The sequence below is a fragment of the Delphinus delphis genome, chromosome 8 (genome assembly GCF_949987515.2).
Source record: "Delphinus delphis chromosome 8, mDelDel1.2, whole genome shotgun sequence".
Classification (NCBI taxonomy): Eukaryota; Metazoa; Chordata; class Mammalia; order Artiodactyla; family Delphinidae; genus Delphinus; species Delphinus delphis.
In genome coordinates this window covers 19,602,734-19,619,782 of record NC_082690.1, presented here as the reverse complement: position 1 = coordinate 19,619,782, position 17,049 = coordinate 19,602,734, and the positions used below count along the sequence as shown (strand labels likewise).

At 38.6% G+C, this 17,049-nt stretch overlaps 2 protein-coding genes across 3 annotated transcripts; both read right to left on the bottom strand.

The window, feature by feature from the left end:
- Window positions 1-208: 208 nt before the first annotated feature.
- On the bottom strand, window positions 209-15,369 carry LOC132429519 (NXPE family member 4). The gene is made up of 5 exons (XM_060017922.1): window positions 15,303-15,369; window positions 6,782-7,512; window positions 6,218-6,279; window positions 3,730-3,939; window positions 209-1,004 (listed from the first exon to the last, which is right to left on the bottom strand). The coding sequence occupies exons 1-5, from the start codon at window positions 15,330-15,332 to the stop codon at window positions 469-471; spliced, it is 1,569 nt and encodes a 522-aa protein (XP_059873905.1). The 5' UTR covers window positions 15,333-15,369; the 3' UTR covers window positions 209-468.
- Window positions 4,384-4,733, bottom strand: LOC132429517 (large ribosomal subunit protein P1-like). Of its 2 annotated transcripts, XM_060017920.1 has the most exons (2): window positions 4,668-4,733; window positions 4,384-4,586 (listed from the first exon to the last, which is right to left on the bottom strand). In XM_060017920.1, the coding sequence occupies exons 1-2, from the start codon at window positions 4,731-4,733 to the stop codon at window positions 4,389-4,391; spliced, it is 264 nt and encodes an 87-aa protein (XP_059873903.1). In that variant the 3' UTR covers window positions 4,384-4,388. The 2 variants fall into 2 exon arrangements, with proteins under 2 accessions (XP_059873903.1, XP_059873904.1); XM_060017921.2 differs by having other exon boundaries at window positions 4,384-4,733.
- Window positions 15,370-17,049: the final 1,680 nt, after the last annotated feature.

The following is a 17,049-nucleotide window of genomic DNA, read 5'->3' as shown; positions in this document are numbered from 1 at the left end:
TCCAGAGGGTCTTGCTTCAAATTCTGTTGCTCCTTCAGGACCATGTACAGGGAGCATTGCCTCAAAAGGCTTCTCTTCCCACTTGGAAATCATCTTGAACTTGTCTCGTAAATAAGGAAATGGGACTACTTTCTCCAAATATTTATTTTATAATGACTTTATTGCTCTGAATTTCCATGCATCACAGAGAACTTTTAACCATTAGGTGTCTTGACTTCCTGCTTGTGAAAAGTGGCATGACTCTGATCAAGAAGTGTAGCTCCTTTTCATAAGTATTTTTGTGTTTATTTGTAAGTGGAAGCCCAAACTAGAAATAACTGATTTGGTTGAGTTGCTGGTTAATAAATCAGCCATAGTGCAGATTTTCTCTTGTTAATTGAGAGTTCAGAGCCAACAGCATCTGGCATGATAGCAAACACTTAATAGATGTCTTTAATTAAGTGAATAAATTAAAGCGATATGTTTTATCTAGCAAATAAAGTTTAACAATATATTAATCTGATTTCTGACTACAGATTGGGGCGGGTGGACATTATTTGTGCCATATGCAATTGTTATATCCCAGGCATCAATAATGCTCACATTGAGATCCTGAAAAATGTCCTTTATGGCAAGATATTGGATGTAACCATGAAAGTCACTAAATCTCTCCACATCAGTGTGCATCTCCCTGATGTTTTCTGCCTTGATGATAACCACAGTGTCTGGGCTTCTCAGAAGAAGGCGCTGAACTGCATCATGGATACTGAGGGCCCTTCGGAGAAAAACATTAATGGGAAAGGGTCTGAAGTGCTGGCCCAGAGAGATAACAATGATAGTACTTTTTCCTCCTCCAGTTCTGTCAATAACCCGAGCGATGTACTCAATCTCTTTGACTGAATAGGCCAGTGATACAACCAAGGGGTAACTATGCTTTTGCCACTGGATTTTGATATTCTTGTCCAAGTCCACAGCAAATTGTTTTTGAAATTTTCCAGATTCATGCAGATCCACTGACTTCAGGGCTGATGACAAAGGAAAAAAAGTTACAAAGGTCATAAAAATAGAAGAAAAGATTTGGTGTTTATGATTAAATAAGTTAATCCTGACTAATTTATTATAGGTTTAAATGAGAGAATAGTTTGAAAATTATTGAGCAACCAAAAGTGTTATACAAATAAGAAATTATATCTGCCCCTCTGTAGAACCATGTAGAACCAAATTGACTGGCGATGGTGAGCACTGAGATCACTTCACTGGAGGATGATGGAGTCACTTTTGTGGGTATTAGTTTTGTACGTTTTGCTAACTATAGACTAAGTTCATTTGAAGATAGAGAAAGATACCAATTGATGTCTTTATATTTCAAAAAACAAGTAACCCTATTTCCCCAAGTCCTCTGTAAGTTCCCTTAAGACTGGAATTATATTTTATACTTCTGTGTTTCTTTTACATATGCATGAAATGGCACTGAATACATCATCTATAATAATAATATTACTACTCATTTGTGAAGGACTTTACAGTTTACAAAGCATTTATTAGGACTGATCTATTCATTTACTTCAAAGCTCAATATATATGCATATATATATTTAATTGCCATATTGTAGAAAAGAAAACCAAGAGATGAAATGACCTGTTCAAGATTACACAACTAGTAAGTGACAGAATCTGTACCTAAACTTGAAGTTTCTCACAATTCTTGTGAAAGTAGTCTACCCAATCTTAAAACTTTTGAAAAGTATAATATGGATAGAAGAAAATGAAGTCCCTTCATTTTTCATCGTATTAATTAGACCCTTGTCAAACTATCAAGGCCAGCTGCTTTGTAGCTAGAACTTCTGAGGAAAATGTGTAGTAAAGGATTATTAATGCTTTGTAACATGTATCATCTTAGAAGTAAAGGGCTGCACTTAAAATCTTAACCAGTGTGGTTTGAAAATAGTGATGCTGGAGGGTTGGGTGGAGGAATAGGGCAGAATTTTTTCTTCATTCTGCTTCTAACATATTTCAGTTTCCTTTTCCAAAGCACACTGTAGCCATACAATTTAACTTTTAACAATATGTGCAACAGATGTTTTGCTACCACAACTTGAAAGGTCAGCCAAGAGGGTAGGTAACTCAATAATTTAGTACTTTCTATAAACTAAGAGACCCACAGTTATAGGATGTGATGCTAGAGGTTATCCCCAGACCCTTAATTTTATAGATGAGGAAACTGAGGTCTGGTGGAGTTTAGTCATTTACCAGAGGTCACAATTTAAAACTCTCCCCTTCTGTTGGAGGGGATCCAAGGCCCTACTGATTTTCCCTTTTTACTGGGAGAATCAGCTTACACCCTAAGTTGGAGATCACAAGAGTGGCATCCTGTCAGGAAGGCCAGCAGGGAGCCACACCAGCTGCACTGTCCCCAGTGGTAAAAGCCAGGGTCCAGGACAGGCAGTGACAGTTTTCCAGGTAAGAGTGCTAAGATCTACTAGTGGATTCTGAATTAGTATTGATGCATTCTTGGTTTAGTAAAAGGAGCAACTGGACTAGGATTCTAGCAAATGGATTCTAGCCCCAACTCTGATGTGAACTAATGATAATCATTGCAATAGCTGTTGTTTACTGGGCACTTTCTGAGTGCTCATGTGTCTTGCAATGTGTTAAATATTTTATAACCATTACCTCATTTACTCTTTATAACCACCGCCAGATGCTGTTGTTATTTTTAGTTCATTGATGAGGAAAATAAGTACTATGCCCAAGGTCATGGCTTCTAAGTGGCACAATCTAGGTCTGTTAGGCTCCAAAGCCCCTACTTTTAACCACTGTGCCTACCTGATGTGAAGCCATTATCTTACTCCTAGCATCTGTGCTTCCATGATATAATAATAGTGATGACAGCTTACACCAAAGGGAACTTAGTATGTAGCAAACGGTATTCTAAATGCATTGTGTATATTACCTCGTTTTACCAGGTGGGTACTATTTTCATCTCCATTTTACAGATGAGGGAACTAAGGACAAAATCACTATGTAGTTATGTAACTTGCCCAAGCCCATCCAGCTAGGACATGTAGAGGCCATATTTTGATCCCAAGACATCTGGATTTAGAATCCACATCCTTAATCATCATGCCATCTGTAGAAGGTGGACAGTATAATATCTTATTATTGTCTGCTCTGTCCATGATTTTCTGAGCATGCTGGATAAATACTGAAGTGTGAATTTTGCAGGGATAGGCATGGAGTAAACCTTTTTCTAAACTGGCTCCCTTCTAGTCAATAAATGTATTCTTTTAAAGAAAAGACAATGATGATGGGCTTCCCTGGCGGCGCAGTGGTTGAGAATCTGCCTGCTAATGCAGGGGACACGGGTTCGAGCCCTGGTTTGGGAAGATCCCACATGCCGCAGAGCGGCTGGGCCCGTGAGCCACAATTACTGAGCCTGTGCATCTGGAGCCTGTGCTCCGCAACAAGAGAGGCCGCGATAGTGAGAGGCCCGCGCACTGCGATGAAGGGTGCCCCCCCCACCCCGCTTGCCACAACTAGAGAAAGCCCTAGCACAGAAATGAAGACCCAACACAGCCAAAAAAAAAAAAAAAAAAAAAAAAGAAAAGACAATGATGTCTTGTGAAAAGTGTTGGTGTGCTGTGATTAACAAATATGAAAAAGAAGAGGCATTTCCCATATTCATTTCTCCCCTTGAAATGAAAAAGATGTTTCTGAAAAGGATATGAGTAATAGCTTAGACAGGCATACTCTTGATACTGCTTTTGAAGTATTCAATCCACTGGCGGATCGTGGAATCTCCCATTAGATGTATGAATTTTCCTCTCAGGCATTCTTTCATTTCGATTGGAGCCAAACTACAGGAGACAGGATTCCATGTGTCTTTCCAGACATGTCCACTGGGGATTGTGGATGCCATTCCAAACTTGCATTTCTTTTTCATTGGAGCTGTCTTTTCTGCTAAAGAATCAACAAGATAGGATCTTCTAAAATATCACTTTACCCATCAGTATTTATTAAGAACCAACTGTCTTTTCTAAGTATCCTTTTAATAGGGTGTGAGGATGGAGGAAAAGCCTTATTGAAGCATCATTATCTTAATGGAATACTTATTTTTCAGAAAAAATTTTCTCTGATAAGAATTTTCTAAATGATACCCATTAATGTTCATTACAGAGAACAAGATTTCTCCCAGGAAAAAGGCCTTCTAGGTAAAATTTAAGTATTTGTTTGCCTTCTTATGAAAGGAAAGACATCAATTCTTGCTTAGTAATGAAAACTCAATTATCTTGTCATTTTATCCCACTTTACCCCCAAGTTTATCACACACTGTCCTAGTGTGTTTTTTGTTTCTGTTTTTCTTTCTTTCAAAGAGCTCAGATTTTTATTGAACGTGTTACTAAAGAGGTTTAGTCAAAAAGACCAAAGCCCATGTCATCATCAGACTCTTCAGATTCTTCTTTCTTTGCTTCCACTTTCTTCTTTTCAGCTGGGGCAGCAGTGGTGGGGCGGGCGGGACCTGCTGCTGGGGCAGCACCAGCTGCTGGGGTAGGTCCACCAGTCCCCACGTTGCAGATGAGGCTCCCGATGTTGACATTCGCCAAAGCCTTTGCAAACAAGCCTGGCCAGAAAGGTTCAACATTTACACCAGCTGCTTTAATGAGGGCATTGATCTTATCCTCCATGACCGTCACCTCAGCGTCGTGCAGGATGAGGGCCAAGTAGATGCAGGTGACCTCCGAGACAGAGGCCATGGTGGGGGCGAGTGCTAAATGGGGGCTGCTGGGTGTGGTGCTTGTCGCCAGATGAAGTGAGGGCCTCTCCCCAACGCGGCTTTAGCTTCCTCGGAAGGATGGAGCACCTTAGCGGCAGCTGAGGACTGTCATAGTGTCTTAAATGCCACAATCAAACTGTAAATCCTTTGAGTTAAGTGCATGGAAATATAAAAAAAATTAACAACTAATTTGGTTTGGGACCTGGACAGTCCACATGGATATGGCTGTAGGCTGGAGCAGAGTCCTGGAGGTCCAGAACAGGCCAGGTATTAACCCGTTAGTCACTGGTTTGTGAAGAGTCTGGGAATCTGATGGACTGACGTATCTAGCCTTGGTGGTCTTGGGGCAGTGATTATCCACCAACCAAAGGAAGTGGTTTAATATTTTAATAACCGGTATGAGTATCCTTGTGTATCCTGGGTGAAAAATGCCATTTCTACCTGTAGGTCGTATATACACTTCAGTGTAAATGAGTTCAGTAGCAATTAGCAAGTTGTTAATGTCGAATTTAAAGGGACACAAAAGTTCTTGCCTTAAATCATTTTAGATAATGATTTCCTAGGATGTTTTGAGCCAAAGAAATTGAAGAGCAATTAATAAATATAAGTGTGGAATTGCTATTTTATATGTTAAAATGTTTGAAAGGCGGCAAAGACAAAGAGGGGGAAATTGTAATGAATTGACTTATAGAGGGCAGGTTAGAAACCTCTAGATGGTGATTCTTGTGCTTGTAGCAATGTGGGAAGTGCTGATGGTGGTGGTTTGGGAATAAGACCTAGGTGCAAATTAGGAGACATTTGAAGGTTGATGTGTCTGATGGGCAGGTTATCTGTTGCCTGATAGATAATGATAAGATTGATGATGAGAGTTATATTTATTTATTTATTTTTATTATTTTTGGCTGTGTTAGGTCTTCGTTACTGCACGCGGGCTTTCTCTAGTTGTGGCGAGCGGGGGCTACTCTTCCTTGTGGTGCACGGGCTTCTCATTGCGGTGGCTTCTCTTGCTGTGGAGCATGGGCTCTAGGCACACGGGCTTCAGTAGTTGTGGCACGTGGGCTCAGTAGTTGTGTCTCGTGGGCTCTAGAGCACAGGCTCAGTAGTTGTGGCTCACGTGACATGTGGGATCTTAGTTGCTCCGTGATATGTGGGATCTTCCTGGACCAGGGCTCCGTGACATGTGGGATCTTCCTGGACCAGGGCTCAAACCCATGTCCCCTGCATTGGCAGGCGGATTCTTAACCACTGCACCACCAGGGAAGCCCTCATGATGAGAGTTATAAAACAGGTTTATGATTCTATTCATTTATTCACTTAGGTAACTGGCATCTTGACCTACCATAGACCAGCCTGATAAGCAGAGTAACAATAGGACAGGTAATAGTGAATAAGTCCGCAAAAAGAAGAAATGCTTTAAATGGGACTAGTACTAAGTACCACCCGTCAAACACAGGGAGAACTTACTGTTGCATTTGGAGACAGTAATGGCGCCAAACTTTTTCATCATCTCTATACCCACATTTGACCTTAACGAGACAAATATAGAAATTAATCTGCAGGTGGCCCCAAGATCAGGAAACACAAGAAGCCACATTACCCATTGCTTCAGTTATTTCTTGTGATAATAACTGACTACTTTGCCCACGGTTCCAAACCATTTATTAAATTTACATTTCTTGGCCTATTAGTCCAGGGAGTACAGATCCCCAGAAAGTGTACAAGGTAAGTTTTTGAGAAGCAGAAAAAATATATTAGATCCCATGCATATTCACACATGTCTATTTCTCCTCCTCTTTTAATTTTTATTTTATTTATATTTTTTGTTTCAATGATAAGTGTTAAATATCCCAAACCTTTAGGGACTACTGGAGAGTGGGCACTGTCCCCAAATGAATTCACAGACCTTTTCTAAAATGGCTCTTCACAGAGTCCCTAAGTTGATATACTCATAGTAGTTTCCTTTAGATCAACAGATAGGCCAAATCATTACTATATTTGCCCGGGTAGTCTCCAGAAATAATTATTTACCTTTCAAAGAGGCTTCTTTCTTGTTTGCTAAGATAAGACACGGCCTTGTTTTTGGAATGCATGTGGGTGAGTGCAGCACAGGGTATATGTGGAGGCTTCACGCAGTAGAAGGCTTCTTGGTCTCGACTATCCAGGTACTCACACAGTTCAGCACTTGAATTTAAAACCAGGGCGCAATCAGTATTGACATGGGAGGTGCCATTGGCAAACTGGCCTGTGAAGATCACCCTGTCATAGCCTTGGTTCCTTGCCCTCCAGAGAGCCGACACCCCTTCACTGGGGAGGATGAGCAGGACAGACAGAGACACCCGGCCCTCCCAGAACAGGGTGAAGCTGACAAGGTAGGTGCCATTGTTGAAGTCTGTCACCTTTCCCGAAGCGCCTGCCTTCAGGGCTGGGGAGGACATCCTGGCCCTCAGGAAATCCCCGCCATATTCCTTCCTGCGTCCCAAGTGGTCCCTCACCTCCAGCAGGACGTCTAGCTGATCCCCCCTGCAGTATGTGTCTCGAGGGCTGAGGAGGGTGGCTTTGCTGTGTGTGGCGCTGGTGGTGGAGCTCACGTTGGTGAAGGGTCTGGGTGGGATCAGCTGGTCTAGTTTCTCCTTGATCCCCTTTATTCTCAGCTCAGTCTCTGTTGGTGAAACTGCTGGATCCAGTGGTGCTGCAGGACATGATTTCATGATGAAATTCCTGTGATGGAGGGAGATGGGCAACTTGAGTACAGTCCATAACTGAAATGACAAGGAATACAATAAAGAACAAAGAAAATGTGCTTATTTAATGTAATAATTTTGGTAGGTTAGCCAACTTCTCTTTTATAAAATGATGGGAGGTACAAAAATTAAAAATATATTGAGATTTCACTATTTCTGTTTTTTTTTTTTTTTTTTTTTTAGTGGCTGCACTGCATGACTTGCAGGATTTTAGTTCCCTGACCAGGGATTGAACTCCAAGGTCCTTGGGAGTGAAAGTGCAGAGTCCTAAGCATTGGATTGCCAGGGAACTCCCATCAGTGGCTAATCTATTTTGAATGAGCCACTCCACCCTAAAGAGCCCCGGGATCTTCTTCCTTAAAGTGGTGATCATAAAATATACTTTCACTGGGCAGTCATGGAGACCAAATGAGAAAATGCTTTTTAACTGCATAGCAGAGAACAAATGTTTATTGTTCAATTATTTTTTATCTTAAAACTAGAATTCAGTCATTTAAATAAATCCTTAAGAAAATGTTTAAGAAGCATGGAAATTTTATGTAATATACAATTATCTATTTTTTTCTATTTCACTTGTTACACTTTGATTAAATTGTGATATTTATTAGTAATTTTCAGATTGCTTTAGCTAACAGCACATAAGAAGCATAGGCTTATAAAATATTTATTTTCTAATCATAAAATAACACTGATTTATTATTAAAAACGAGGGAATGCCACAATTCTATAGGAAATAAAAGTCAATCACACCAACCATTGATAACTACTCTTGCCGTTTGGGTGATTTTATCTCATCCTCTATATAACAATTTCACATGATTGTGAATAAACTGAATATTTACCAATGAATTTTGATTTAAAAAAAAGTGTAATTAAAAACTTTCCACCTTATGTCAAAGGACCACATAATATTCCAGCCTATGGAATATTTCACTTATTCCTGTCTTTTTAGATATTTATTGCATTCAGCTTTTCTCTATTACTTATGATTCTGTAAAGAACACTTTTTGGTATAAATCTTTCATAGTAATATCTCCAAATTTCCAATAAAGGCAGAATAGCTTGTACTGGACTAACTATGATTAACATTGTTACTGTTTTATTATTTGACACGTGAAGATTTTAAAAAATAAAAACATTTTAATTTATCAAATAAGAGACAGTAATAGCAAACATTTATTATGTGCCAGGTACAATGCCAAATGTTTTTCATATGTTAGCCAATTAATCCTCACAATAATATATGGGGTATTTATTTTTATGACCCAATTTTCAGATGATGAAACTGGTTCACAGCGAAGTTAAGGGACTTAGCCAAGCTTGTATAGCTAGTCAGCAACAGAGTCAGGTTTTAATCCCAGGCAAGTATCTCTAAAAATGAGCTACCCAGTGTGGCAAACATGCAGTAAGACTAAAATTCTCTTTCACTGTTGGTTTAGGTGTGAATGGCACCACATTTCTGGAAAACAGTTCTATAGCATATGTACAAGACCTTTAACAATGTTCACTGCATTTATCAATAACTCTATTTCTGAGAACTCAGTGAGTCATAGTAATATCTCCAAATTTCCAATAAAGGCAGAGTAGCTTGTATTGGACTAATTCTCCTGTAGAGAACAGTGATCAGCTCTACAGAAGGGACAACACTGGACTTGCATTTTAAAAAGTGCTGGGGCTTCCCCAGCGGTCTAGTGGTTAAGACTCCACACTTCCACTGCAGGGGGCACAGGTTCGATCTCTGGTAGGAGAACTAAGATCCCACATGCCAGCGGCGGGATCCAAAAGATAAAAAGAGACAACTGCTAACTAAAGTTCTTCAAGCTGAAGTGAAATTACACCAAAAAGACACATAGATCTTCAGGAAGGAATGAAAAGCACCAGAAATGATAAATATATGTATTAATATAAAATACTGTGTGTTTATCTCCTAGTTTCTTTAAAGTGCGTACAATTATTTAAGAACTACAATTTTGTAATAATATGACAACTATAGCATAAAGAATGGGGGGAATAAATGGAAATAAATGGTTGAAAGGTTATTACAGATTACATGAAGTAGCACAATATTAACTCTAAAAGTTAAGAATGTGTATTGTAATCTCTAGAGAAACCACTTTAGAAAGACAACTTAGAGCTGTAAAAATAATAGAGAAACTGAAAGGAAATACTAAAAAAATCCAACAAAAATAACAACCCAAAATAAGGCAGGAAATGGGGAACAGAGGAATAAAAACCAGAATGGCTGGGCAGAAAACAAATAGCAAAATGATGGACCTAAGTCCACCCATATTAATAATTCCATTAAAAGTAAGTAGACTAAACACTTCATTAAAAGTCAGAGACAATACTCTTCCTGGGATTAAAGTAGTGTAATCAAACTCAAAAGAAAAAAAATACTGTTTTGGAATAGCTAGAGTGTGAAGATTTTTAAAAGACAGTATGTATAAATAAAATAATGTTCTGTAGTCAACGCATTCATTTATGTATATTTTAATATTTTGAAATATTTAAAATATTTTGATATTAAAAGTTATAGTTTGGCATTAAAATTTATGGTTTTATCAAATTTTTCAAGAATTTTTATTAAATGAATTTGTGATCAATGTTTCAATATTTGAGATAATTCATTTATAAAAAGGTGAAGCTGTTATATTTTCACCTATGTGATTAGTAATACATTCTAGAAAGAAAGTTTTACTAGAATGATATTAATAAATGAAGTGTTAAATTTTTTTAAAGGCAGAGATAAAACAGCAAGACCCAACTATTTGCTATCTACAAGGAATGTAGTTTAAGTATAAAGATACCTATAGGTTGAAAGTGAATGGATGGAAAACAATATACCATGTAAGCATAAAAAAGCTAACATTAATGTTAAAGTAGATTTCAAATGGATTAAAGACCTAAATGTAAGGCCAGAAACTATCAAACTCTTAGAGGAAAATATAGACAGAACACTCTGACATTAATCACAGCAAGATCCTTTCTGACCCACCTCCTAGAGTAATGGAAATAAAAACAAAAATAAACAAATGGGACCTAATGAAACTTCAAAGCTTTTGCACAGCAAAGGAAACCATAAACAAGACCAAAAGAGGACCCTCAGAATGGGAGAAAATATTTGCAAATGAAGCAACTGACAAAGGATTAATCTCCAAAATTTACAAGCTGCTCATGCAGCTCAATAACAAAAAAACAAACCACCCAACCCAAAAATGGGCAGAAGACCTAAATAGACATTTCTCCAAAGAAGATATACAGACTGCCAACAAACACATGAAAGAATGCTCAACATCATTAATCATTAGAGAAATGCAAATCAAAACTACAATGAGATATCATCTCACACCAGTCAGAATGGCCATCATCAAAAAATCTAGAAACAATAAATGCTGGAGAGGGTGTGGAGAAAAGGGAACACTCTTGCACTGCTGGTGGGAATGTGAATTGGTTCAGCCACTGTTGAGAACAGTATGGAGGTTCCTTAAAAAACTACAAATAGAACTACCATATGACCCAGCAATCCCACTACTGGGCATATACCCTGAAAAATCCAAAATTCAAAAAGAGTCATGTACCAAAATGTTCATTGCAGCTCTATTTACAATAGCCTGGAGATGGAAAGAACCTAAGTGCCCATCATTGGATGAATGGATAAAGAAGATGTGGCACATATATACAATGGAATATTACTCAGCCATAAAAGGAAACGAAATTGAGCTATTTGTAATGAGGTGGATAGACCTAGAGTCTGTCATACAGAGTGAAGTAAGTCAGAAAGAAAAAGACAAATACCGTATGCTAACACATATATATGGAATTTAAGAAAAAAAAATGTCATGAAGAACCTAGGGGTAAGACAGGAATAAAGACACAGACCTACTGGAGAACGGACTTGAGGTTATGGGTAGGGGGAAGGATGAGCTGTGACAGGGCGAGAGAGAGTCATGGACATATACACACTAACAAACGTAGTAAGGTAGATAGCTAGTGGGAAGCAGCCGCATGGCACAGGGATATTGGCTCGGTGCTTTGTGACAGCCTGGAGGGGTGGGATAGGGAGGGTGGGAGGGAGGGAGACGCAAGAGGGAAGACATATGGGAACATATGTATATGTATAACTGATTCACTTTGTTGTAAAGCAGAAACTAACACACCATTGTAAAGCAATTATACCCCAATAAAGATGTTAAAAAAAAAAAGTAGATTTCAAGACAAAGAGTATCACCAGACATAAAGATGGACATTTCTTAGTGATAACAGCATCAATTGGTCTGAAAACATAGCAACCTTAAATGTGTATGTGCCTACGTATCCATGTATTTATATGTGAAACAAAAATGGACAGAACTAAAGGGAGAAGTAGAAAAATCCACAATCAGGATCAGAAATGAAAAAATCTCTCAGTAGTTGCTGCAGGAACTAAATTAAAAAATGAGTAAGTACCAAATGTAAAATAACTAGTGGGAAGCACCTGCATAGCACAGGGAGATCAGCGGGGTGAGATAGGGAGGGTGGGAGGGAGGCGAAAGAAGGAGGGGATATGGGGATATATGTATACATATAGCTGATTCACTTTGTTATACAGCAGAAACTAACACAACATCGTAACGCAATTATACTCCAATAAAGATGTTTTAAATAAAAGAGTAAGTACCTAGAAGTTCTGAACATTATCTTAGTAACATCTTTTAACCATACAGTACATTATCAGATGTTTTTAAACTGCTACAACTTCACATGAAAATTATAAGTGATTTTCAGTATGGTAGAATAATATTCTCTGCACAATTTTTTTTTAGTAGAAAAGTAACAGGAAAATTCTGATTCAAGGTGGAGGAGTAAGCACATATTATAGCCTCGATTTCCCACCATAAAATTGTATAAACGGCAGAAAAGAACTTAAAATTTTCTAATTGTTCTGGGAAATAGGAAGAGATACCTTATATGGACCAGAACTTATAAGCAGTCTCCTGAAGAACGAAATGCAGATGAGATTAGATCAAAGAAGGAAACCATGGCTCCAACGCATGTAGATGAGGCTTTGGCAAAAGAAGGAAGTCACTGCAGGGACATTACCAACATGGAGGAGGGTGATAACTGGAATAAAAAGGGGTGAAGGGGAGGCTCACAGGAGGACAAACCAGGCAGGTTGACACCTCCTTATTTCCCCGCCCGTGCCTGGGCCAGACAGCTAGAAACAGGGACTTCTGTACTCTGGTGAGAGTAAAAACTACAGATATTTAAGCTGGAGAGGTGGGTAGGACCCAGTGTGCCTGGCAACCCTTTAGAAAAGTGGGGAGCGTTTGTTGCCCTGCAGCACTTTTTGCATCTCTGCCACAAACATGCTGGAGCAAACAGGTAACAGCACTGCACACTGGCCACCACAGAATCTCAGGTGTAAGAAAGTACACAACCAAGAATTAGCAAAAAGTTTTCATGAAAGGTGACTCATGTGAGGGACTTCCCTGGTGGTCCAGTGGTTAATACTCCATGCTTCCATTGCAGGGGGCACGGGTTGGATCCCTGGTTGGGGAACTAAGATCCTGCAAGCCACGTGGCGTGGCCAAAAAAAAAAAAAAGTAACTCATGAGAGAGAGGTATCAGGTTCAACAAAGAGGAGACATCCAAGGGAACAGAATTAATAGAAAAATCAAAATTTTAGAACAAGTATACATTCTGTACTCAGAGAGATCTAGACAATATTGGATCTGTGAACTAGTGAGTCTTTCAAGATCTTGGAAAGTAAAATCCTAATGTTCCTTATGCAAAAGTCAGTTGGATTCCTTTACACCAGCAGTAAGCAATTAGAGAATGTATTTAAAAGGACACTATTGACAACAGCAACAGAAAAATTATGAAGTACCGTGGTATCACTCTAACAAAAGATGTATAAGACCTGAATGCAAAAGTTATAAAATTTAGTGAAAGATCTTGAAGAAGACCTGTATAGATGGAGAGAGATTACATGTTGATAAACAGCAAAATAATATTATAAACATATCAGTTTTCTCAATTTGATCTATATGGCTAATGTCATGGACTTATAATTTAAGTAGAATTTTTCACTAAATTTGACAGTCTGATTCTAAAATATATAAGAGAGAGTGAAGAGCCAAGACTGGCCGAAAACTAAAGAAGTTTTCAAAACTAATTATGAAGCTCTGTTAACTATAGCCATGTGGTATTGATACAGGGAAGACAAATTGTTCAATGGAATAGAACGAAGAGCCCACAGAGGGACCTGTATTTATTAGAGATTTTGATATACAACAAAAATGACATGATAAATCAGCTTGGAAAGGAAGGATTACAAAACAAAAAGAGCTGAAAAAGTGGTTATCCATATGGAAATAAAAGAAAAATCAGCAAAAAAAAAAAAAAATCCAAGTACATTACAGGGCTAAATGTCTAAAGCAACCTTTAAAACTTTAAGTAGAATATTTAGATAAATAATTTGATGTCGGCATAGGGAAGGGTTTATTAGTACTCAAGAAGTATTAACAGTAAAAAGTATTAACAGTAACAGTATTAACATAAATTTTACTACATAAACATGAAAATATTCTGTTGTTCAGAGGTTCCTTGGAGAAGGTGTAAAGACAAGCTAAGCAGTGGGAGAAGACTGTTGCAATGCAAATATAAGTGACAAAAGAAGAATGTGTGTATATACACACACACACACACGCAATATTATCCTCTCTCATATTGCATGATTATTTTCAAGTACCTTGGCTCTTAAAGGTGTGTAAGCTGTTGAAACTCCCCTACTACAATCTACAGGTGTGTTTGTTTGGACTTTTCTAGAACAGATGAAGTGTCGAGTAAAAATGTACTTTTGTAAAACACATAAAGAAAGCAGTTCCTACCTTTGTGGAGTTTTGGAAAACTGTAAAAGTGATCCAGGAGGCTAATATAAACAACAACACCAACAGTGACTTATGATTTGTTATTCTTATTGTCATGATTGGGATCCTAAAAGAGACAATACAAAAACGGGCACAAAACCAGGAAAGAAATGCAGAAATACTTGAAAAGTTTATGCCTCCTGATTCTTTTTGTCCTCGTATGAGTTACTCCCAGAATTGAAACTTGGTCCTCCTGCTGCTCTTGCTGTCTCCCAGCTGCCTTTATTAGCTTGTACCTCAAGAGAGTACACAAAACGATATATGTGCTCTTTGCAGTTAGTATGTTTTCCTCGTCATCTTCTGAGAATGGAGCCCACCATGGACTGTAAGAAATTGAGCAACTAAGGGCCTGATGGATGCAGGGTTGCTCATGCTTAGAGGAAGTTTCCAGGCTATGTGTCATCTAACAGGTTTCCTATTCTCTTCCCTTAAACAGGAAGAGCAGACACAAAACATCCCAATAAATACTGACTCTGATAATCACATTCTTCTGGGGCCCTTTTAATGTAACTTGATTTTTCCAGCTTCCTTTTTACTAATCTGTTAATAGTTTCCCCTTTCTTGTCTTACCAGCCTTTCTAGCACCCCTCAAGCTTGAAAAGATTTGTTTTAAAATTCAGATTTCTCTCTTTCTTTAAAAAATGTTTTAGGCTTTATCAACGTTTTCTATGGTTACATCTTCATTTCTGTCTTTGCCCTGGAATTTCAAGATGTCTTTTAAAATCAGATGGCTTAAACACTGCCCTTCTAAAATTTTCTCATCTCTCACAATTTTCTCTCCCCTAGAAGCACCTCCTACCCTAGATCCCCAGTTTATACATAGACATTAGAAGTTTCTGCACCCAAGAATAAACATTACTCCTTTCCCCGACCTCCCCAACTTTGCAAATATTTTCATACCTTTAGTTTAAAGACTTTGCTTAAGTCCATACACAGGAACTATGGTGAGCTGGGTGGTGAGGCTTTGTTCTGAAGCCACCGGTGTATTACGGGTATACCTCTCCTCTGTGCCAAGACATATCACAGGTGTAAATTGCAGTCTGCATACTTTGAGCTTAGATCCAGAATACTCTGCTTGTTTCAGGTAAGGTGAGTATCAGGCTTGCCAGCCCCACCTTAAGGAGGTTCCTGGATCACAGCTGCAGTTCTCAGTTCATGCAGAGGTGGGGAGGAGAAATGAAATTCTCAGTATGGTTAAATTAGATAATTTTAATGTTCTTAGACTTTATTAATTTTAGTAAGTGTACAATAAATACCTGACAAGAAAATGTGTGAATGAATCTGGAAGTTTGAATGAATTGTCATCTGTGAAAAGCTGAACCACTTAATCTCCACCTGAGCCTTGTCATCAAGACCCAGTTGCCAGATTCTGGTGCATATTATCTAGTACAGAGTAGGTACGCGGTAAAATTTGCTGAATTAAGAAAGAACCTCAAATACAATGTAGGCAAGACAATGATATTGATTCACTCTGAGACCAAGAGAGTGACCGCTTACAGTCATGGGTTTGAATCCATCTGGGATTTGTATTCTTGAACCGATAGAAATGATGCCAGAAAAAGCATGTGCCCAGGACAAATGCACCAGCGCTCATAGGACGCAGTAGCTGATTACACTGTGGATCCTTCCACAGTTTCATTAGTGCTGCCCCACACAGGAAGTTAAACATCTTTAAACATCTACACCAATCCTTTCAGTCATATGTATAAACAAGAAATCAAGACCTATTTCACAAGGATCTTTAGGATTTTGATAATGCTCCCAACATCCTTCATCATGCTCTATGGAACTGGCCTTAACAATACTTTCTTATGTCTTTACATAATGACTGTTGGAAAAGCTGTTTAACCTTATACAACTGGTCGAAGTTGCTCACTTCTTCCCTAGGGAGTCTCTAATAATAGATAAATATTTGCAGTAGGTCTGGTTTGGCGGCTCCGTAGGAGACCGGTGCCAGCAACCACCAAAGTTCACAGCCTACTCTGAGACACAAGTTCACAGCCTACTCTGAGACACATTAAAATCCATGTGGATTTTAATTTTGCTTTAGTCATATCAATCTTGATATTTAATGTTAACCTGGGGTTAGTTTAATAGAAATGCTTGACTTGAGGAACTGAGAGCACAGAGGAGAGTTTAAATGATTTGTCCAGGTCATCCAGTGAGCTTTTTTTTTACATCTTTATTGGAGTATAACTGCTTCACAGTGGGGTGTTAGTTTCTGCTTTATAACAAAGTGAATCAGCTATACATATACATATGTTCCCATATCTCTTCCCTCTTGCGTCTCCCTCCCTCCCACCCTCCCTACCCCACGCCTCCAGGTGGTCACAAAGCACAGAGCATCCAGGGAGCTTTGAAATAGAGCTGAGACCAGGATTCCTGCCACTTTGACCTCTGATTCAGAGCCCTTTTCACTACTCAGCGTGACTCCAATACGTATGGTAGAAGCAAGTTCAGGTAGATCCTGTGGTTCATATATTTATTGTTCAATATATTTAAAAGAAAAGGCTCTTTTTTTTTTTAAACCATGTTTTCTTTCAGTTTGCTCAAAAGCCTGGTGTGAGCACGATATATGTGCTCTTTGCAGTTAGTATGTTTTCCTCATCATCTTTGAGCAGTTTCCTTTCCCTTACATTTATGGGTC

Bases quoted from the DNA above. Each gene is read 5' to 3' on its own strand.
- LOC132429517 (XM_060017921.2), bottom strand. From the start codon at position 4,733: ATGGCCTCTGTCTCGGAGGTCACCTGCATCTACTTGGCCCTCATCCTG.
- LOC132429519 (XM_060017922.1), bottom strand. From the start codon at position 15,332: ATGGACTTAAGCAAAGTCTTTAAACTAAAG. The intron at 6,280-6,781 runs GTAAATAATTAT...TGTCTCGTTAAG, and splicing joins GAAAGAAGCCTCTTTGAAAG to GTCAAATGTGGGTATAGAGA. The intron at 1,005-3,729 runs GTATGCCTGTCT...CTTTGTCATCAG, and splicing joins CTTCAAAAGCAGTATCAAGA to CCCTGAAGTCAGTGGATCTG.